Source organism: Drosophila mojavensis, unplaced genomic scaffold (assembly GCF_018153725.1).
Source record: "Drosophila mojavensis isolate 15081-1352.22 unplaced genomic scaffold, ASM1815372v1 contig_80, whole genome shotgun sequence".
NCBI lineage: Eukaryota > Metazoa > Arthropoda > Insecta > Diptera > Drosophilidae > Drosophila > Drosophila mojavensis.
In genome coordinates, this window is record NW_025318906.1 from 7,487,193 (window position 1) to 7,508,411 (window position 21,219).

Below are 21,219 nucleotides of genomic sequence, written 5' to 3' on the forward strand. Positions count from 1 at the left end.
CAATTAATAATTCATAATAATTCAATTTCTTATAATAATATAATAATATTTCAGAAGGCAAATATCCAAATGCCTTAACATCGGCCGCGTTGAAAGGCCGCAGGGCTTCAATAACATGGTGTATTAGTGGAGTGGCAGTGGTGCAACGCGATGAATTGCCCTTTTATATGTGCCATTTTTTGTCTTAACGACAATTACGCGCACTCTACCATCTCCTCCGACTATGGCTTCCGTCACCACGCCTAGCATCCACTGTTGTGGAGGAGCGTTGTCCTCTCCCACGAGCACGACTGCTCCGACCTGTATGTTCTGTCTCTCCTTCGTCCATTTTGACTTCTGCTGCAGGCTGAGCAGGTAGTCCCTTGACCAGTCGTTCCAAAATCGACGCTTGATGTTGGATGTCAGCTGCCATCTTTTTAATAGTGTCAGCTTGACGTCGTCGACTGGCTCTGTGGACGCGATTGGCAGCGGCACGAGCGTTGCTCCTATCAGGAAGTGCCCTGGCGTGAGCACTTCGCCGTCGTTGGGGTTGCTGCTGGGAGCGACCATTGGCCGCGAATTGAGCACGGCCTCGACCTCGACCAGCACGGTGGCCACCTCGTCTTGCCGTAATCGAGCGCTGCCCATCGCTTTCAGCAGCAAACCTTTGGCGGATTTCACCGCCGCTTCCCAAAGGCCGCCAAAATGCGGCGCTCGAGGAGGGATGAATACAAACTCCATGCCCCGCTCCGCAGCAAACATTTCCATGTCCGCTGTGTTGCCATGGAACGTAGCTTTGAGGTCCAGCGTGCGTGCAGCACCCACGAAATTGGTGGCATTGTCGCAGTACAGCTTCCGGACAAGCCCACGTCGACCAACGAACCTGGATAAACACATTAGAAATGAATTTGTGGTTAAATCGGTGACTAATTCAAGATGCACTGCCTTCGAAGTAAAGCAAACAAATATGGCAATATACATTTTGACTGGCGATTTGCCCCGAATTCCCAGCGAAACTAGTATTGGACCGCAAAAGTCCACTCCACTGATCTCAAATGGCCTATTTCCATGTAAGCGATCAGCGGGAAGATTGCCCATTATTTGGGATAAGAGTTTCGGCTTGTAGCGAAAACAATGTACACATTTTCGGACTACTGCACTGCAAGCCTGTCGAGCATTGACCAGCCAAACCTGCTGACGAAGCAGGCCCATTAGTACTAGGGGATTGGCGTGGCAATGAGAGTGATGCAAATGCTCCAAATAAAGCGTTACGAAACGACATTTTTTTGGAAGCAACAATGGGAATTTGGCATTATGTGCTAATGGTGCCTTCAATAAACGACCTCCTACTCGTAGCAACCATAACATACGCCTGCCATGCTGATGTGGGTGCAAAAATGGTGTCAGTTTTTGCAATGACGGTTGCAACACGACTGACTTCTTTATTTTCTTTATTTCTTCGCTGAATTCAATGTGTTGAATTACAGATATAACTGCAAGGAATGCGAAGCTTAACTCAGAAGCTGTAGGAACAAGTGAAGAATGACTTTCTTGTTTTCCATTGATAAAGCGGAACATATAGGCAACGATGCGGATTAGCTTAGAAAATGATGACGTTGACTCAATAAGATGTACGATAGGATTTGCTACCTCATCGACCGCGATCATAGTAATTGCAGTTCTACGCTTCTCTAGCAGCTCTAACTCCTTTGATAGGGTGATTTGTGGGTTGGCTGGCCACAATGTGTCAGAGAGCTTTAAAAATCCTGGTCCGCAAAACCACAATGATGTTTTAAGCTCCTCAACTGAACATCCCCGAGATACAATATCTGCTGGGTTGTCTTTCGTTGGTACATGACGCCAAGATACATTAGTTGTCAACTCTTGGATGGTTGCAACGCGATTAGCAACGAATGTGTTCAAGCTAGATGAATGCATTCGCAGCCAATGAAGCACCACCTCAGAGTCTGACCAAAATGTGACTTGATTAATAGGACAATCAAGTACTTTCCTTACCGCATCCCATAAGGTAGCTAACAATTCTGCAGCACACAACTCCAGCCGCGGAACAGATTTTGTTTTCAAGGGCGCTACCTTAGATTTAGCGACTAGCAGCCTGGTAGTGATACCCTTATCTGTTTGCATTCTTACGTATAAACAACAACCGTAAGCTCTCGTTGAGGCATCAGCAAATCCATGGATTTGACATCCTTTCGATTTAAGTGTGCCAACGTAACGAGGTATATGCAACGAGTTTAGATTTGAGAAACAGCTAGTTACTGCCTCAAATTCTTGCCTCATTTGAACAGGCAATTGGTCATCCCACCCAAGTTTGTGCAACCACATTTCCTGTAAAAGGACCTTCGCACGAGTTACGATCGGACTTAACAAACCTAAGGGGTCGTATAACCTTGCTACAAATGACAAAACGGATCTTTTGGTCTGTTGAACTTCTACTGGACAGTTCATGGAATATCTAAAGCTGTCATTCATTGGATTCCAAATTAATCCCAATGTTTTTGTGTCCTCTTGATGACCAATAACTATATCGTTTCTAGCTGGTTGTGCTGCGAGTTGTTTACAATTGGACGACCATTTTGTGAGAGGAAATCCAAACTTTTGAAGAATTGCGATCAAGTCTCGATGCAACAAGCACAATTCTTCGACGCTATCTGCTCCTGTCAACAGGTCATCAACATAGAAATCTCGGGCTAACGATCTTGCAGCAGCTGGATGAGTGGAAGCATGCAAGTCGCTTAGATGTTTTAAACATCGAATTGCTAAGAATGGAGCAGTCGCTGTCCCGTACGTTACTGTGTTTAATCGAAAGATTTGTAACGGATCAGTGGGCGTTTCCCTCCACACAATAAGTTGAAAGTTGCGGTGGGACTCGTCAAGTTCAATTTGACGGTACATTTTAGCGATGTCTGCTGTAGCAGCCCAAGGACGAAGTCGAAATCTTAGCAAAGTCTCCCATAACTGCGGCTGGATGGTCGGACCCACCATGAGTAGATCATTCAGCGACAATTGAGAGGAGGACTTGCTAGAGGCATCAAACACTACTCGAAGTTTAGTGGATGCGCTGTGCGGTCTTAGCACGCATTGATATGGGATGAAATAATGCGGCTCTCTCGGAATTTGATTGTTAGTTGGGCTCATGTGACCCAAGGCCAAGTATTCTTTCATAAAGTCAATATACATTGGCCGAATGTCTTCTTGCTTGCTCATTCTTCTTTCCAAGGCCAGAAATCGTCGCTTGGCTGTGTCGTAAGACGTACCAAGACAATGTGGGCTTGATTTGAATGGCAGCGACACTCTGAAACGACCCGAGGTAGTTTGGCAAATAGTCTCCACAAATGACTTCTCGCACAGTTGTTGCTCTGGGGTATACAAATTCGAATTAATTGTATTTGGCTTTTCTTCCAACTCCCAGAACTTGCGAACTATTGAATCTATAGCTATGTCGTCGTTTACGACGCTAATGAAAGTCGACGAACTAGTAGCTGCATTCAATGTTCGGCAGCGACCAGATACAATCCAACCAAAGGCAGTCAATTGCAATGTTGGGTTGTTATCGGATCCTTTTATTTTGCCTTCTCTTAATATATCAAAAAAGATATCAGCACCGAGCAACAAATCAATACGTTGCGGCTTGTGGAATTGAGGATCAGCTAATTGTACATTATCAGGTACCTTGATCTCTTCAGTGTGCTTCTCTGGTTGATACGACGAAATGGAACGTAACACACCAAAGTCTGTTCGGTTTCTATGTCGTCCGTTCGGGACGCTATCGAAGTTTGAACGCTGTGCCGAACAGATGACTGACAATTAGCAATGCCCAACAATTGAATCCCAGATCTTTGCCGTTTTAATTTCAACTGTTTTGCCAGTTCTTCAGTTATGAAATTTACTTGCGAGCCGGAATCTAATAAAGCTCTAGCTAAGTGATAAGATCCAGATTGATCTTTTATCTTCACAACTGCAGTTGCCAAAAGAACTTGATCAGAGGCTATCCGTGCGTGATTTACAGATGAAATCTGTGACGAAGTGACACGAGGGACTGCTGATACAACTGCTGAGCTACTTTGAGCCGCTTCAGAGCTGTATCTATGCAGTATGGTATGGTGCGGCTTAGAGCACACACGACAGTGGGCTGATTTGCAAGCAGCCACTGAGTGTCCTGTTCGCAAACAATTTATACAGAGCGGATAGCTCTTTGCGAACGTAAAACGTTTCTGGCAAGGTATTGCTGCGAACGACGAGCACGAGTGAATGAAGTGATCGTTCTTTTACAAAACACGCATTTGGGACTCTGCGGCTCACTTGGCAGAGCGACAGCTAGAGAAGTTTTCCCAATTCTTTTCTTATTATCCTGAGCTACCTTACGACGTGGACCAGATGAGTCTTCAGCACTTAAATGCTGATACCGTCTGTTCAAGGCAGCTTCACAATCTTGCCACAATGGAAGCTTATTGTAGTCAAGATTCTCTTCCCACCTAGAGCGCGTGCCAGCGTCCACTTTCATCATTACCAAATGGATGAGCATGGCATTCGAAATCTGCTTATCAGATCCTAGCGATAAAAGAGATTCGTAAATGGCACGGACTGAGTCTATCAGCATGCGCAAAGATGATGCTGACGGTTCGGACATGTGTGGGAGATCAAATAGTTTTGAAATGCTGTTAAAAAAATATGAGACACTGATTGTCGTACACATTTTTTTAAAGCAGCTAACGCTTTTTGGATAATTTGCATCTGTCACCTGATATGCCTTGACAGTGCCTAATGCTTCTTTGTCCAAGCATGACAACAAGTGGTTAAACTTTTCTATATTTGATAACCCTGGCTCGTTGTCGACTAAACTCTCAAAAAGTCCAATGAAATTCTTATATTCCGAATATTCTCCGCTAAACTTTGGCAGCTTTATATTCGGTAGATTCCTAGAATGTGACACTGAGCTAATCATTGTAGAGTTAGCGGGACTCTCACTTTTAGGTTGGCTATCACTACCTCGCTTCATAAGAAGTGCCTTTGTCGATACACACAAATCTTCTAACGTTGACCGAGGCACTAAATCTGCGTTAATGTCGTCCAACTCTTGTTGTGTCTTAAAGGCCTTTTCTATGTAGCGGTTCAATATCTCAAGTCGACATTCAATTTCAAATGGCTCTACTGGTTTAGTGTAATCTTTTAATGATTTATTAATGCGTGTTATGTCGTTTGTAACATTTTTGTAAACGGCCAACAGAGCTTCGACACGCTCTGATGATGACTCGTCCATAGACCTATTCTTTCCTCGCTTGTTAGTCATGATGCTATAAGTGATGCTCAGTTGAAACCAATTTCAATCGAAACAAATAAAAGTTCACTTAATGTATGACAACAAGCGAAGAGCAATTCAAGAATGTTAACAAATGCGCGCGATCGTAATAAATCTCAATATATTACGCTGGCAGTGTTAAACTATACTTGAGTGACTGTTACGATATAGCGAAGACAACAACCAAAATGTTGAGTGACTATTTGGGCAAGTGGTCTATTGAGTTATATTTGACTGTTGAGCGACTGAGTGCAATGCATTCATAAGCGAGAGCGCGCCGGTATGAATGCCAAAATATAAGTGCAGATCGAGCTCATACAATGAGCGCAAAGCGAGAGTGCAAGTTTTGAGCGAAAATATATCCAAGTGACGAGCGCACGTTTTGAGCGCAAAGCGAGAGCGCTGCTGCGTGTGCAAGCGTGGGTGCAAACGATATTGCAAGTGAGTATGCAATGAGCGCAAAGTGAGCGCGCACTAATATGTGCAAGCGAGACAGTAAAACGAGAGCGCAACTATAAGTGCAAGCGCGAGTGCAAACGATATTGCAAGTGAGTATGCACTGAGCGCAAAGTGAGCGCGCACTAATATGTGCAAGCGAGACAGTAAAACGAGAGCGCAACTATAAGTGCAAGCGCGAGTGCAAACGATATTGCAAGCGCGCATGCAAATGAAGAGCGTAAATTAAGAGCGCAATTATCTGTGCAAGCGAGAACGAACTTTTATGTGCGAGCGAGAGCGAGCTGTGAGCGCAAGCGCAAAACGAAAGTGCGAGACGAAAATGAGCAAAAAAAACTGTAACACACTAGCGGCGCCAAAGAAAACTTGGATTATGCGAGGCAATAGAGATTGAATTATTTGCAGATCAAAGGTCAATATGCACCTTATTATTATTTTTATTTATTTTTTTTTAAATTTCAATTTGAAATAAGCTCAACACAATGTACATAGGCGTAGATTGTACATACATTAATATTTTGTATGTCTCAAGTAATGCATTTATTTATTTATGGCTTGCATTACTTGGTCATCTATGTGCTCTATGTATTTATGTACTTCCCTGATTATCCACAAAATCCATAATCCAGCTTCCTTCAATTCCAGAGAGTGTCCACCCGGGGGCGCCAAAAATGTCCTTCCAAAAGGAGTCTGGTCCTTCGATGGCCAGTGTATAATATTTATAAAAAAAAAGTAGACAGCAACTTGCGGTCTCTCTGAAATATACGAAGTGCTGGCACCGGTGTTCAATTTTGTACTGAATTTATTAAATTTAACATGAACGCAAGCGCAGCTTGCACAGTAGAGAGCGCACCTATGCGCATCTAACAGCGAGCAGCGAGAGAGCGATCTTTTGGAGAGCGACACTCCCGTGCTAGCGCGTACAATAACAACTTCTCTGTACAGTGGTTCAGCTTCAATTACTTAACCTATACAATTTCGATAATAATTCAATTAATAATTCATAATAATTCAATTTCTTATAATAATATAATAATATTTCAGAAGGCAAATATCCAAATGCCTTAACAATGACCAAAAAAAAAAAACAAAAATGACTTGAAAATTTTAATATAATTCCCAAACCAAAAAAAAAAAAAAAAAAAAAAAAAAAAGAGGAAGAAGAAAAACAAATTTTTTATATACAAATGTATTTTTATAAACTTTTAAATATGCATATATATATTTTAACTGCCATTTTGAGTAGAAATATTATGATAAAAAATTTTCCAACGAATGGATTGAAATTTCTCCATGAAGACATTTTTAAAGAATTTGTTGGCAGTCAAACTGTCAGAAAAAGAGAAGAGAAAATCTGCTAAGACATGTATTATCATTAATCTGTATACACATACACATATATATATTCTCACACTTTGAATAAAATACGATCATTTTTTGCTTTTACAACTATAAATATATATTTGATTTTAATATGCTGTTTTGTACTTTATAACTGCATTAACAATACTCGATGTGTCAGAGATTACGATGTGATTGGCGAGCGGGGGGAATTAACGATAGATTTTAAACCAAATGCACCAAAGGTAAACGGAATATTTAGTTATCTTCAAAAGGCTCTGAGAGTGCGTGTGTGCAAGAGTGGTCATAAGAGTTTCAAATAGTTCAAGTCATCTTTAATAAGAACAGCCAATGGCGACGCTCAGGAAATCCTCAAAGCCAATGGTAATTGTTCCATTCTGCTGGGTATCACGTTGTCTGAAGGCCTCCGTAAAGCGCTGTATCTGCACGCAGAGTACTATGAACTGATCCACAGACACCTCTTTATGATTCTGTGGATCACTTTTCTTCACCAGGAAGTTTATAAATTCCGGCGTAAAGCGAAAGCCCATTTGTGTGAATGCTGTAAAAGAAACATATTACATGACATGATGTATTATATATACTATCTGCAGAAACTCACCTTGCGTCAGTTCGCTCTCTTCAATGTGACCGGAGCCATCCTTATCGTAGGTCTTAAACACCTGCAGCCATTGATTTATGTAGTTGTAGAGCTTCTCGAATTCATAGACGTCGATGGTGCCAGAAGCGTCGTTATCGAACATGCCTACAAGGAGGGCAGCACATAAAAATTGTGATAAACATTATAAACCGTTAAATAAACAAACCAAAAATGTTTGTCTAGTGCGAAGCTCTCTATTCGTCATTCTAAACAAATATACAAGTCTTTAGATTCTGAGGGTCAGCTGGAAAATATTTTACTACCTACACATAAATGTTTATTTGTATTAAATGCGCAATTAACTAAGGCAATTTTAAATGTACTTTTAGCCGTTACAAAGTCAAAGATACCACCCTGTGCTTAATAACAAATATTTTCCACTACCCCAGTTATTCAAATAAGAATTCCCATCCCATTTATGCACTGACTGATTCACTGACTCATTTCCCTATTTCACATCGCCGGCCAACTTACTTATCATCAGTTTGCATGCGTTGTCCGAGAAATTTTGGCCACGCCCATTGATCAAAGCTGCCTTTAATTCTGTGGAATTAATATGACCAGAACGATCCCTGTCCACCATGGCAAACCATTGATGAGCTTGTGGTGAAACTTGTGCGTTTTGGGGTGGAAAGGCTCCTGGAGGGGCAGCATAGCCACCACCTTGCTGTCCATAAGGATTGTAACCACCGCCCTTTATAAAATTAATACATTTAAAGACTTTCCAATTAGAAATACGTGAATTGATCAACTTACGTAGGACATTTTACTTGATGGAATTCGACTTTGATGTTAATTAGTTAGACCAGAAGTACAAAACACGATAGAGAAAGCACAGCTGTAAATACATGTGCGATATATATACATATGTGCGTCATGTAGATATCGATAAATTGGTTGCGACGCAACACTACTATTCGATATATTTGCAAATCGCTTGTTTTCGAGAGGCCGGCATAAACAACAAAAATTTCGCAGCAAAAATGTCGCATTTTGTAAATATGGAAGTTTTCTCAAACTATCAGAAGTATATAGACAACGAACAGGAGTTGCGTGAGGTGGGTAGCAATGCTAGATAATTCCAGACTGCAGCCGTACTGAATTAAATGTATTCCGCAGAATATACGCATCGTAGTGCGAGAAATTGAGCACTTGGCAAAGGAAGCGACAATACAATTGCAAGTTATACACTGTGATTTAACCAAAAGTAAGTGCTTATCATTATCACTATGATAGACTCTTTAATTTACATTTGCCTTATTAATTTGCAGTTGATGCTGCCTGCAGTTCAGCGCGCAAACAAATTGAAGCCTGTGCTGAAAAGTATCAGAAACTGGCTGCCTTGGTTCCACCTGGCCAATATTACCGGTAAGAGTTTGATTCGTGCAGCCCAGTGTAGGCGGCTCTTGTGCTATTTTTTTGCTTATGCTTCTGCACACACACACATACACACACAGCTACTCCGATCATTGGACGTACATTACGCAGCGTTTGATATTTCTAATTGCGCTTGTCATTTACCTGGAGGCGGGTTTTTTGGTCACCCGCGAAACGGCGGCGGAGATGCTTGGTTGTGAGTAAATTTAATACATTATATATTCTAATCGATTATATATACTAATGCATTTCATTTTAATTTCGCAAATAGTAAAAACCAAACATTCGGATGGCTTTCATTTGGATATTGAGGACTATCTGCTGGGAATCTTGTTGCTTGCTTCGGAACTATCTCGCTTTGCCACAAATTCCGTTACAATGGGTGATTACGAGCGGCCTTTGAATATTTCCCATTTTATTGGAGATCTAAATACGGGCTTTCGTTTGCTCAATATGAAAAATGATGGCTTGCGCAAGCGTTTCGATGCGTTGAAATATGATGTGAAGAAGATCGAAGAGGTTGTCTACGATGTCAGCATACGCGGTCTGTCCAACTCAGCTGAAAGCAAGGAACAGCCTAAAGTTGAGTCTGCCGAATAACTTAAGCATATAAGCGTAGTCTAAGCTTCCATCAAACAAAGGACACCATAAAAGACAGTATCATATTAAGTACAACTTTAACTTTGATAGTAAGTTAACAAGTGGTCTTTCATCTTTAAATATTATATCAAATGAAGTCGAGTTTGAAAATAAAAATATTGCTTGCACATGGTCACCCTATTGTACCCACCCCATCATACACATGCTCTCATGAGTCGCGAGTAGCGATCATATGGTTGCTGTTCCAATTTCGAATATTCCAATCGCTCTTTGTAATTTTCGCTTCTCGCTGCGAGAATCTCGCACCATTTACAGCTCTCCAACGCAGAGTTCGCTCGCCTTCTCAGTCTCTTATTTGTCGTTGGCTCGGTTGCAACATTGCGCGCGCGTCTTTGCCGTTGCCGACATTTTACTTTTGTGTTTGTGTTTGCGTCTTGTGTTTTTTCGTTCCGCTTTACTTTTAAGCGCAATTGGATTAAGCGCGTATATTTAACCAGCTACTGAAACGAGTTCTTTTCAATACATACATATGTAAGTAAAGGATTATTTGTACTCTAGTATATGTACACACATGTATGTATACAGAATAAAACGAAAACAAAAGACGTCTCGTCTCACGCAGGCGCCGTGCATTCACCTTTGACTTGACTGCCAACGTGAAAATTATGTTTTGGCCTAGCAACCCACTCTTAGCTGCATTGCTTAATACCAGCAATAATAACAACATCAGCTTCAACCTGTTTCTGTAATTTGGGTCACAAGCAAGCCCCTCTTTTCTATTTTCCGTTCATATGCGCAGCCGCTTGGAAACTTGTTGTGAAAAACAGAGGGAGATATAGAGAGAGAGAGAGAGGGATAGATGGGCGCAAATATAATAACAATTATTACAAAACTTTTTCTTGCTGTTGATATTTGTTTTCTTGTTTATTTGAATTTTATTTGTTGATTCGCACGCTAAACCAGGTTCAAAGTCCAAAAACCACATAACCGTCTCGCTCTCAGTTGAGTGGGTGAGCGCGAAAGCTCGGCGAGCGACAAAGTCTCAAGCATAGCATTGTAAACATCTGTAAAACGCTCACATACACACTTAGAAAACAACCACACATACACACGCAAACTGGAATGCAAGCATGTGCTGTTGTATGTGTGCGTGTGCAGAGCTCAGTAAGCTGATTGAAAATACAACAACAAGTGGCTAGACCTGTAGTAAATATCATGCACAATAATTAAAACAAATTCTTATTCTATCAAAGTTTAATTAGTTTGTATTGAATTTTTTAGCCATTTAACATTTATCAGCAATTGTTTTGTATTTATTTTCATTCGTTATTTGTGCCTGTTTATGCTTTGGACTCACTCCAGTAAGCATTTGTGAATGATATTCGAAAGCGTGGCAGATTCGAGCTCGAAATTGGCTTAACGGGTTCACTCCCCTCAGTGGCTGACGCTGTTCTCTCGCTTCGCATTTTAAGTTGTGCTCACAGTTCAAAGTCCAAGCTCAATCGTTTTTTGCGTAGCCGTGGCTGTGGCTATGGCTGTGGCTGTGGCATGTGCCAATTATAAGACTTTAACATGTTTACGTTCAGTCAAGGTTGAACTATAAAAATCCCCTATAATTTGCAATATTTCCCTTTATCGTTCAATAACTTGGGGCGAAACTTAAAATAATTTATCATTATCATTGGCTCCCACGAATTTCTGATAAGGCTAAATTCGATCAACTGGCCTGATAACCTGATAACGCCTTTGTTGTCTACGACGAAGTTCCAACTAGACTCCTGCAGTGCGTCACATTGTTGTTGAAGTTGATTTCGTAGTACACCTTTGGCAATATCTTAGAAGTTGGCATATCAAATTGCGTGCCGTTGCTTATCTTCGCGTTTATTGCGTTCTAGTTTATGGCACTTGCTAAATTTGCAAGACAACAAAAATTCAATTGAACTTTAGACAGGCTGCTAATGCGATAATAACAACACACCAACGGGAAAAGTAATATCTTATCGGTACCTGTTAAAAAACTATTTTTAATGTCAAAAGATCAGATCACAAAAGGGGCCTATAGCAGAGCCGAACTTTCTTATACAAGCAAACTATTGATAAGCTGAACTATTGATAAACAAAGCAACAAATCCCCTATCTGTGTAGGTTTCCTGAGTTACAGTTCAGAAAAACGAAACCTCAAGGGCGAAAGGCTTATATTTCTCTAGATAATATATGTACATATGGGTGTGTGTCTGTGGAAAAGCAAAAACTCTTCAATTGGAAAGCGTTAATTGAATTGTTTACTATTTTATAAGTATATATATGTAGTTAGATTAACAATTGACAATGATTAAATTCCCTGTCATAGTTAAGTAAATGTTTGCATTTATTTGTTTTAGAACTTGACAGTTTCCAAAAAAAATATAGATTTATTTAAGTCGTTTCAGTTTCTATCTAATAGTAGATCAATAACCGAAATATATGGGGGTATTTGGGAGTTTGATATCATTTCATTTCAGCTGATAATCATGCAAGGTGATATATCATAGATAATTATTAAGAAAAATAAATCACCCCTTTGTACATCTACATTATACCCTACCCTGCGGTACAGGGTATAACAATACACTTGTATTGATGCTCTACCTGTCTGCCTTGGAAACGTATTGCTCTCGGAATAATAAATATATGCATATAGATAAATATGTATGCATATATTCCACTGCACGTCTATGCCGTCCGGCGACAGTTCAAAGTGCAAAATACTAAAAATACGCTCAACATGTATTAGTTGTGGCATTTCAATCAGTTAGTGTGATAAATGTATTATTATATATGTGTCGCAATGATTTCCCGGCTAGCCCGAAAGACCCGGCACAAACAAGCCACATTTCAGTTCTCGCGCTATTCCATAAACCGGCAGCAGTCAGTGCTATTTTATATATTTTATTTATAGTTGAACAACATACACATACACACTCAGATATACACATATAAAAATATACACGAGTGTATTTCAATGTATTTTGTAGATTCCCAGTTGCAGAAGTAGGCGTGTGTGCATGCATGAGATTGAACTGCAAAGGGCATTCAAGATCTCAATATATTTCTATATACAAACATATCATGCATATATATTATATATATTGTACACATCTGTGTATATACTACGTAAAGTTATTGATAAATTTGTATCGTTTCGCCGGTTTGTTTAAGAGTCTCTCAGACATTCTCCTGCGCGCTGCGAGCCCCCCTTTTCATACCCTGTGATTAATGCACATAAGGGTATTATTTCTTTAAGAATTCATGTTAGAATAAAAGTCCAATAGTACAATAGTCTTAACTTAATTGTTTGGACTAGATAATTTACTTATTTAGTGTTCACTATAGAATTTTAAGCACAGGTGTTTCGACATTGACAATATGTTAATTGCTTAGGAAATGACTGAGAATATATAAATGTTTCACTTTGTCATTTTTTTAAAACTAAATATAAATTAGATAGTTCTGATAATACTTAATGTTATTAAATTGCATTTAAATTAAATTTATAAAGAGTTATGATAATAATTATTTTAATAAAATCTGTGATCATCTCAGTTCTAAGCACAGGGTATCCACAGGTCGCACACTTCTCACACTCATAACTCTTTTTCTTTTTCTTCGCTGTGACGCAGCGAGATACACTCTAGCAATGTCTTATGTGCCTGTCTAGCTATATCTGTATCTGTTGCTACAGATGTATGTGTATATGTATCTGTATCTGTAGCTGTTTAGCTGTAGCTGTATCTGTGAATGCCGGCGACGATTGTTTGCTTTTTCGAGACCCCATGCACAGCGCTCGCCACGCAGTTGAATCAGTTGACGCTCTGCGCTCAAGCGATCAAGTTGTTTCGTTCATCTTCTCTATTTTCGTGGCGCTCGAAAAGTATCTGAAAAGCGAACACACAAAAACCATCCACGTAATTCACTCTTGCCATTCGTATTGGGGTATTCAAGAGAAAAGTGTAATTAGTTGGTGGCACTGAATTAAACCGTTTGCTAATTTATATTACAAACAACAACAATACATACAAAGGTTTGTTTCTGTATAAATGTTTTTCCTTTTTTCCACCTCGACGAATTGAAGGTCACAAAAATGAAAAAAAACCAAAGCCCAAATGAATTTCTGCGTTTCATTGCATTTTCTCGCGGCTTACGTTGCAGTCTTCGATTTTGTTCTCTGTGTCATTTCAAGAATGTCTACAATGACGTTGTATATATATACATATTCTCGCCCTTTTTGCGAGTGTGTGTGTATGTGTGTTTCAACTGTCTGATAAGAGTCCACACATGGACACGACACAGAACTCTTATCAGCGCACTTTGAGATTTGTTGTATATAGTTTTGAATTTTCTTGATTATATAAAAAAAACGCTTTACAGGGAGGCTCCTCGAAATGAAAAAATTAATAAAAAAAGATTGCAAATAACGAAAACAACAAAAATTAAATAAAATGGCAAAGAGCGCAAGGCAAACAGAATTGAAAAAGTGGACTTTGTACCTTCGTGACCAGCGCAAAATAAATTAAACAGTTAAAATTAACAGCGGCAAGACATTTATATGTATATCTGACTTGGCAGTGTGTGTCCCTCGGTTTCATAAACAACAACAACAAGTTTGCTTAAGTGTATCCATATATTATGTGCTGGCATAAATATGCAAAAGCCGGTAGCGATCGCCTAGTAGAAATATTACGCATACGTAGCAGCACGCATACGCCGCGTAGACGCCTAATCAAAAGTGGGTCATATAAATAATAGTGTGTGAATGTGTATATGTGCATATGTGTATACATCTGTGTATGTGTGAGTAAGTGTGGGATCGTTGTTTAGCTGTGGCTTGTTATTGTTATTGTTCGTGCTGCATTGGCCTTCAGCTGCGGTCCGCTCTTTGTGTTGAGTTCAAGTCAAGGTTTGCGCTTAGATAGAAAACAACTTTTTAAGTATGCCAGTTAATATGCACAAGCAACTCATAAGCTTAATGACTTATCCGATACGCTTGAAGCTGCCTTATAAGTTTCACAATCAAATATATTTATCATAAGCAATTAGTATGCACACAAACAGTGCAAATAAAAAGCACTTGATAAATCAAGTCCTCTTCTAGAACAAAATGTGATTGCGGTTTTATTTCATTTATTGCTTCAATCAAGTGCCAATGGAAGTGCTCAGCAGACTTATAGACAGACATTTAGACAACGAAACAATCAATGGCTAATGATTACGCGCCTGCTCGCTCAATGCGCCACAGACTATTTTTTTTTTTTTTTTTTTTTTTTTTTTTGTTTCTCGCTTTGGGGCCGTCTTGTGTGCATGTGGGGGGTTATCGCTAGTTGTGCTGTTCGTGACGTCAATCAACATTTGTTATGACATCGCAATTGCTAGTACTGCTGCTGGCTGCAGCCTATAATTAATAAAGAATGAGCGAGGATCGCACAACACTTGCCTGAGCCCCGTGCAGTGTATCAAAGTGCAACATTCAAAGGCGAACAACTGCGACGAAGCCGCGTTGCATTTAACTAACAGTTTACACGCCCTAAATGATGAGATTTGCTTTGCTATATTAACAAAGCGTAATAAATATTTTCGAAGTGGTTTGAGAAAAGTAAACAAAAAGTTTAATTTGTGGTCATTGACTTAGTAAATATTCTACAAAAAATATTAGCGTAGAGGTCATGAAATATGCATAAGCCTATCTCTTAAATAGAGTAATATACTAGAAAAAGTTTCCGTAGAAATATGTGTACAAGTATTTATACAGTCAACGCTATTAAATTTCCATTTCCAACTCAAAGCTTTTATTACTCTTCTAATTTTCAATGCTAACATTTTTATGGTATTTCTCTCCCATTTTGTCTGCCTTTGTTAAAGAAAGCTTGAACTATTTGTCTTATATGAAATGCATTTAAAATAAAGCTTTTACTAGTCTCTTAATTCCTTTGCCAACATTTATTTTTGTTTTTTTATGCCATTTTCTCTGAGATGCTCTGTCAACTCGTCTCTTGTCTTCAAAGCATTATCTTAATAACTTCCCTTGATAATTTTTTCTTCTAATCTATCAAAATCTTACTTTTTCTTTACTCATCTTTGCTTCTGTCTTCCGAGTTGCCAGAGCATTAGAGGAGGATGTAATTATTTTCATTTTCTCATTTTTCTTTAAAGCGCTCTTCCATGCAAATCTCACGCATCTGGTTTCTTAGTCTTTGTTTTATACTCTCGTCTTCTCACTTGCCTTCAAATGTGTCTCCATTAAATATCTAATTTTTGGAGTTAGATGTGATTGACTTCCCAACTTCCTCTACTCATTTATGTTATTAGCTATTAAAAATCACCGTTCTATGCAACTCTCAGGCATAAAAAAGTCATTGGCTCCATAAAACAAAAATGTATTACTCAGCGAATCGTCATTAACTTCGTCAGTCGCAAACAGTTAATGATCAACTACAGCTTAACACTTTTAATATGTATATATATCCAGCAATTAAATATATATAAACTGATTCATACATAAAGCGTGCTGACGATTCAGTAGATTAACCCCACTTATCAGTTTAATTAATTAACTCCGAAAGCAGGCAATAAACTAGCTGGCCAAATCCGTAAGCAGAGTTAATAACTAAATAATAATGTAGTCGATAATGCTGGCGTTTAAATGCAAATAGGTATAAATCAATACGTTTTATGATTAACACTCTGTTCTATCTAATCTAATCCGTATTTATATATGTATATATCTTGCTCTAATTGCAGCGCCATTCGCTAGAGACCAGCAGCAGGTATGGCTGAAGCCCATTCGGCCGTCGCCTTCTCGTTTGCGATCACGCACGAGGGCTTCGACATCAACTATGACCACGAGGTGCTCAATCTCGTCTTTTCCTCGGGCGTGCGCTCCTGGAAGAAGCGTATAGCGCGTGCCAGGGTAAGATTAACAAGAATCAATGAGCTCGTCTACATAAATCAATATAATATATGTATATCTATATAGAATGGCATACGGAACGGTGTTTATCCGGCTCACATACAAAGCCTCTGGCTAATCACGGCCATTGCGCTGGGCCTGCATTTTGCCGGCTATCAGGCGCCCTTCAACCTAACCAACAAAATCCTCGTCTATTTGCCAAGCAATACAATCAACTGGCAGATCACTGCCTGCTTTCTGACCGCACTTACCGTGTGGCTCTCCATATGCTTTACGATGCGCTACACGCTCAAGCTGCTGCTCATGTACAAGGGCTGGATGTATGAGTCGAGAGCGCCGGGTAGTCGAGTCTCCATACCCACCATGCTCTGGGTGGCTGTGGTGCGTGTGCTCTCCAGCTGGAATAAGCCGGGCCTCTACAGTTTCCAGGGCTCGTTGCCACGCCTACCGCTGCCGTCGGTGCACGACACGATGCAACGTTATTTGCGCTCCGTGCGCCCTCTGCTCGATGATGAGAACTACGAGCGTATGACGGCATTGGCCAACGAGTTCGAGCATACAATTGGCAAGAAACTGCAGCGATATCTGCTGCTCAAGAGCTGGACGTCCACGAACTATGTTTCGGATTGGTGGGAGGAGTACGTCTACCTGCGCGGTCGCAGTCCATTGTGTGTGAACAGCAACTTCTATGGCACCGATGCCATCTTCATGAATCTCACCAACAGTCAGTCGGCCCGTGCCGCCAATGTCATCTCGCTGCTGCTCAACTTCAGGCGTCTGATCGAGCGCCAGGAGCTGCAGCCCATCATGGTGCAAGGCATGATACCGCTCTGCTCGTGGCAATATGAGCGCACATTCAACACGGTACGCGTGCCTGGTCTGGAAACGGATCGCATCGTTCACTACCGCGACTCCAATCACATTGTGGTGCTGCACAAGGGCTGCTACTACAAGATGCTCATCTACTACAAGGGACGCACTCTGCGCCCCTGTGAGCTGCAGCTGTAAGTCTAGCTGACCTCTATGGTGTAATTGGTTAATGCTCACCTACAGTTATGCTTCATCCACAGTCAAATCAAGGAAATACTCGAGTCTAAGGCCACTCCCTTGGAGGGTGAGGAGCATTTGGCTGCTCTGACAGCCTGGAATCGCTCCAAGTGGGCCGAGACACGCAACACATACTTCTCGTATGGAACCAACCACATTGCGTTGCGTACCATTGAATCGGCTGCCTTTGTGCTGTCCCTGGACGATGAGCCGTTCGAGTTTGATCTCAAACGTCCCGAACTGCTGGACTCATTCGGCAAGAAGCTGCTACATGGCAACGGCTACAATCGTTGGTTTGACAAGAGCTTCACCGTCTGTGTGGGCAATAATGGACGCGTTGGCTTCAATGCTGAACATACTTGGTAAGGATTGGGATTGATTAGGATCATAATATCATCACTATCAGTATAGTTTACAGTTATGTATATGTATGCATAAGTCCGTTCGATTGCTTGTCTGTTGGCTTAAATCAGAATCAGAGTCGCCAACTTAGTAGAATCTATAAATACTTAAGTCAAAACTGGGAAAATGGGATTACTATACAAGCTGGTTTCGTTATTGTATTCTTATTTAATTTATTTTATTTTGTTTATTCCTATTTGTTATTCAGTTCATTTATTACAGCTCTATGTCTTAGACTATTTAGCGCATTTTATAAAAATGACAAATGGTTGATAATGATTTATGCCTTTTAGTAGAGTAGTTTCTAGGGCAACAAACTGTTTGGTTATTACTATAGTGAACAGGCTTGAAATTGATTAACTTCGGCATGCTGAAGATATATATATGTATTTTTTAATCATTATAAATTCATGAATATTGTGTAAAAAGGTCCGACGCTGCGATCGCCTCACACATGTGGGAGAATCTGATCATAGATGATTTGGAGAGCGATGGGTAAATGCACCGACAATATATATATCTATACTGTATATACAGCATTAGCTGGTGTCGGTTGGCGGTTGTATATATTTAATAGACCCAAATATATATAAATAGTTAAGAATATATAATCCTATATTATATAACCTATTCCTAACTTTAGTCAATTAATTATCATTGATTGAATTTTAACCTTGGTTGTGGCTTAATCAATTGAATTTATAAATTTTTTTATAGGGCGGACGCACCGGTTATGGGACATCTATGGGAATATATATTTGGTGATGATATTGAAGGGTAATGCTTAATTACAATTAACAAACGAAAAGCATATTAATATAATTAATAAAATAACTCCAAATGGTTTCAAGGCATGCCAGACGAGTTGTTTTCTACGATCTATTGAATAACCCTACACTTAGCTTGACTAACTTGTATGAGTTGATCTAATCCCGTTTGATATCTAACCAATAACCTAACAAACTGTTTTACTAATTCCATTTACACATATGTACAAACCTCTTTAGATATGATGAGACAGGCAATACGAAGGGCATTCCAGAGTTCACACCGCCCACGCCCACGCGTCTGCATTGGGACTTGAAAGCATGCCTGCCACAGATTGAAGAGGCCACCATCTGTGCCACGAAGCTGTGTAATGAGGTCGATCTGCGCATTCTGGTGCACCAGGAGTACGGCAAGGGCTTCATGAAGAAGTGCCGTCTCTCGCCGGATGCCTTCATACAAATGGCCCTGCAGTTGGCCTACTATCGGGATGCGGGGCGCTTCTCGCTGACCTATGAGGCGTCCATGACACGCCTGTTTCGCGAGGGACGCACTGAAACTGTGCGTCCTTGCACCATAGAATCAAGCGCCTGGGTCAAGGCCATGGAGAATCCAAGTACAACGGTATTCGCTAAATGTCATGTTATATATCTCTTATATTATATCTGCTTTCATCTCTTGCAGAACGATGAGCGCGTGGAGCTGCTTAAGAAAGCGTGCGAGCGCCATCAGCTGGCCTACCAGGATGCCATGTGCGGAAATGGTATTGATCGCCATCTGTTCTGCCTTTATGTTGTCTCAAAATACCTGGAAGTGGATTCGCCCTTCCTCAACGAGGTGCTTAGCGAACCCTGGCGCCTGTCCACTAGTCAAACGCCACATGGCCAGACGCCCAAGATGGATTTGAAGAAGCATCCAAATTGCATAAGCGCCGGCGGTGGCTTTGGACCCGTCGCCGATGATGGCTATGGTGTCTCCTATATCATAGCCGGTGAAAATTTAATATTCTTCCATATCTCAGCAAAGAACACGTGTCCACAAACGGTGTGTAGATTATCTATAATATATTGAGATAATTAAAGCTAATAATGATTCAATTGCAGGATGTGCACCGGTTCGCAAAGAATATTTGCCAGGCTTTGGCTGACATTCGCAGCATGTTCGAGCAGCACATGAAGGATCATCCGAAGCCAGACAAGTCCATCACTAATGGCGTCTCTAAATAATGATTAGTCCTATTTGTAGTGAAACTCTTGCGAGATTCTTGTTAGCATTTGTTTTTACTTCTATAGTTAATTGTTTTACCAATCATGAAGCATATTGTCTATTCTAAGTTTTCAATTTAAGCGCAAAAGTGTTCCGAAACAAATAAGAAAACAAAAACGTTTTAAATCAAAATTCACGCGAAATAAGCAATGCAATCATATATATATGTATAAAATTAACTGATCGATTTGTGTGACAACGTGGCTGATTTATAAGTTTTAGATTTAGCAGCTTTTGCACAATTTGCTGTTTCTCAATTAATTAGTTTGTAAATGAGTGAAAAGAACATGATCATTGTAACTTAATGCTAGTTAAAAAATATATATATATTTATATATATAAGTCTAGTGAAATCCATTTCCGTATTTGTCACGCTGCAAGCGGATTTGCATGGATGGTTACTCCATTGATTTTCTTATCCACATGTGGACGATAGTTTTTTGGATTGACAGGTAGTTTTTCCAGCTCGTCGAGTGCGTCGAAGCCATCGATAACACGTCCAAATAGCGTATACTTTAAATCTAGGTTGGGCTGCGCAGCGTAGGTAATGAAGAACTGGCTGGCATTTGCATTGGGACCATTATTTGCCATTGAGACCATTCCCCTATCCGTGTGCTACAATTCAGAAACAGCCTATAGCAGTTATAGTACATATATTTGGTGTATCTACCTTTAAAGTTTCCTTAAACTCGTCATCGAACTTGGTGCCCCATATGGACTGTCCATTCTTCCCAGTGTTTGTCGGATCGCCGGTTTGCACAATGAAACCCTTGATGTTCCTTATGAAGCAGCAGCCGCTGTAGTAGTCACTCGCACACAGGGCGAGGAAATTCTCACAGGCTTTGGGACATGCTTCACAAAAGAGCTCAATCTTAATATCGCCTACGTCGGTGTGCAGGGTAACAGACTGAAAAATATTAAATATATCAATAAATTCAATAAAATGCGGTGTTTGTTTACCATTTTAGCAGCTGATTTGTTATTCGACTTCGAAAAACGTGAAGTTGGCTGCCATTCCATGCGATATATCGTGTCGATTGAGGCAGGCCTCTGTTTCGATTT

General features: G+C 40.3%; 5 protein-coding genes across 7 annotated transcripts; 2 read left to right on the top strand and 3 right to left on the bottom strand.

Moving 5' to 3' along the window:
* Positions 1 to 21: 21 nt before the first annotated feature.
* Positions 22 to 6,505, bottom strand: LOC122757686. Its single transcript, XM_044010713.1, has 2 exons — positions 6,357 to 6,505; positions 22 to 862 (listed from the first exon to the last, which is right to left on the bottom strand). The coding sequence occupies exon 2, from the start codon at positions 745 to 747 to the stop codon at positions 124 to 126; it is 624 nt and encodes a 207-aa protein (XP_043866648.1). The 5' UTR covers positions 748 to 862; positions 6,357 to 6,505; the 3' UTR covers positions 22 to 123.
* A 437-nt stretch (positions 6,506 to 6,942) lies between these two features.
* Positions 6,943 to 8,622, bottom strand: LOC6579031 (peflin). The gene is made up of 4 exons (XM_002004892.4): positions 8,514 to 8,622; positions 8,232 to 8,451; positions 7,719 to 7,862; positions 6,943 to 7,658 (listed from the first exon to the last, which is right to left on the bottom strand). Exons 1-4 carry the CDS (start codon positions 8,520 to 8,522, stop codon positions 7,432 to 7,434), a joined length of 600 nt encoding a protein of 199 aa, XP_002004928.1. The 5' UTR covers positions 8,523 to 8,622; the 3' UTR covers positions 6,943 to 7,431.
* A 54-nt stretch (positions 8,623 to 8,676) lies between these two features.
* Positions 8,677 to 9,901, top strand: LOC6579032 (translin). The gene is made up of 5 exons (XM_002004893.4): positions 8,677 to 8,815; positions 8,877 to 8,964; positions 9,029 to 9,125; positions 9,215 to 9,330; positions 9,406 to 9,901. The coding sequence occupies exons 1-5, from the start codon at positions 8,741 to 8,743 to the stop codon at positions 9,732 to 9,734; spliced, it is 705 nt and encodes a 234-aa protein (XP_002004929.1). The 5' UTR covers positions 8,677 to 8,740; the 3' UTR covers positions 9,735 to 9,901.
* Positions 9,902 to 10,070: 169 nt separating this feature from the next.
* LOC6579033 (carnitine O-palmitoyltransferase 1, liver isoform) lies at positions 10,071 to 20,499 on the top strand. 3 transcript variants are annotated; one of them, XM_002004894.4, is made up of 8 exons: positions 10,071 to 10,265; positions 16,509 to 16,677; positions 16,744 to 17,681; positions 17,748 to 18,086; positions 18,556 to 18,621; positions 19,134 to 19,515; positions 19,576 to 19,935; positions 19,995 to 20,499. In XM_002004894.4, exons 2-8 carry the CDS (start codon positions 16,537 to 16,539, stop codon positions 20,115 to 20,117), a joined length of 2,349 nt encoding a protein of 782 aa, XP_002004930.2. In that variant the 5' UTR covers positions 10,071 to 10,265; positions 16,509 to 16,536; the 3' UTR covers positions 20,118 to 20,499. The 3 variants fall into 3 exon arrangements, with proteins under 3 accessions (XP_002004930.2, XP_043866643.1, XP_015018927.1); XM_044010708.1 differs by lacking the exon at positions 18,556 to 18,621 and adding an exon at positions 18,844 to 18,903 and having other exon boundaries at positions 10,072 to 10,265; XM_015163441.3 differs by lacking the exon at positions 10,071 to 10,265 and adding an exon at positions 13,581 to 13,794.
* On the bottom strand, positions 20,347 to 21,219 carry LOC6579034 (peptidyl-prolyl cis-trans isomerase-like 3). The gene is made up of 3 exons (XM_002004895.4): positions 21,118 to 21,219; positions 20,828 to 21,064; positions 20,347 to 20,772 (listed from the first exon to the last, which is right to left on the bottom strand). Exons 1-3 carry the CDS (start codon positions 21,175 to 21,177, stop codon positions 20,527 to 20,529), a joined length of 543 nt encoding a protein of 180 aa, XP_002004931.3. The 5' UTR covers positions 21,178 to 21,219; the 3' UTR covers positions 20,347 to 20,526.